This window comes from Octopus bimaculoides, chromosome 10, assembly GCF_001194135.2.
Source record: "Octopus bimaculoides isolate UCB-OBI-ISO-001 chromosome 10, ASM119413v2, whole genome shotgun sequence".
NCBI classification, from domain to species: Eukaryota; Metazoa; Mollusca; class Cephalopoda; order Octopoda; family Octopodidae; genus Octopus; species Octopus bimaculoides.
In genome coordinates, this window is record NC_068990.1 from 55,377,421 (window position 1) to 55,378,165 (window position 745).

The 745-nt window shown below is 36.0% G+C and overlaps 1 protein-coding gene across 1 annotated transcript in view; it reads left to right on the top strand.

Annotated features, from left to right (window-relative positions):
* The window catches only part of LOC106883067 (nuclear pore complex protein Nup133), a 58,601-nt gene that overhangs the window by 30,425 nt on the left and 27,431 nt on the right, over positions 1-745 (top strand). The window contains exon 20 of the mRNA XM_052971215.1: positions 530-626. Coding sequence (XP_052827175.1) covers positions 530-626 — 97 coding nt within the window. The remainder of the gene's footprint in view (positions 1-529; positions 627-745) is intronic.

Below are 745 nucleotides of genomic sequence, written 5' to 3' on the forward strand. Positions count from 1 at the left end.
CTCTCTCTCTCTCTCTCTCTCTCTCTCTCTCTCTCTCTCTCTCTCTCAATATAAAAGGGCAGGTATGGCTGTGCAGTTGAGTAGTTTGCTTTCCAACTGTGTGATCATGGGTTCAGTCTCACTGCATGGTAGCTTGGGCAAATGTCTTGTATAGTTCTGGGGCAACCAAAGTGTTGTAAGTAGATCTGGTAGATAGAAACTGGAATAAGCCCATTATATATATATATATATATTGATATAAATATATAATATGTATGTGTGTGTGTATACTTGTCTTGAGATCATGTGATGGTTGTAAAGAAGTATCACTGTCATACAAGCAGCATGTTTGTTTCCAATCTTCCATTTGAGTATGTCCATGGGGATATATCTTGCTTTGAAACAGGAGAGGGTTTGGAACATGAAAGGCATCCAGCCTCAAAAAATTCCATCTGACACATGCAAGCATGGAAAAGTGGATGTTAAATGATGATGATGATGATGATGATGATGCATTTCTGAATTTATTGTTTTTTCTCTTTTCTTAAAGATCTTTACTTGCTACATTAATCAAACGAGTGGTTGACCGAAAAGGTGAAACACAGCATTCAATTAACCTTACCCACTTTGATTTATTCTATCGCGAGGTAAAATACAAAATACCATTTTGCTTTTGCTTTAAAAATTGTGAAGAATTATTTTGTCAGAGATGTTTATGAATGTGATGTGACCATATCTTGGACAGACTGATTCTTTGGAAAGAAAA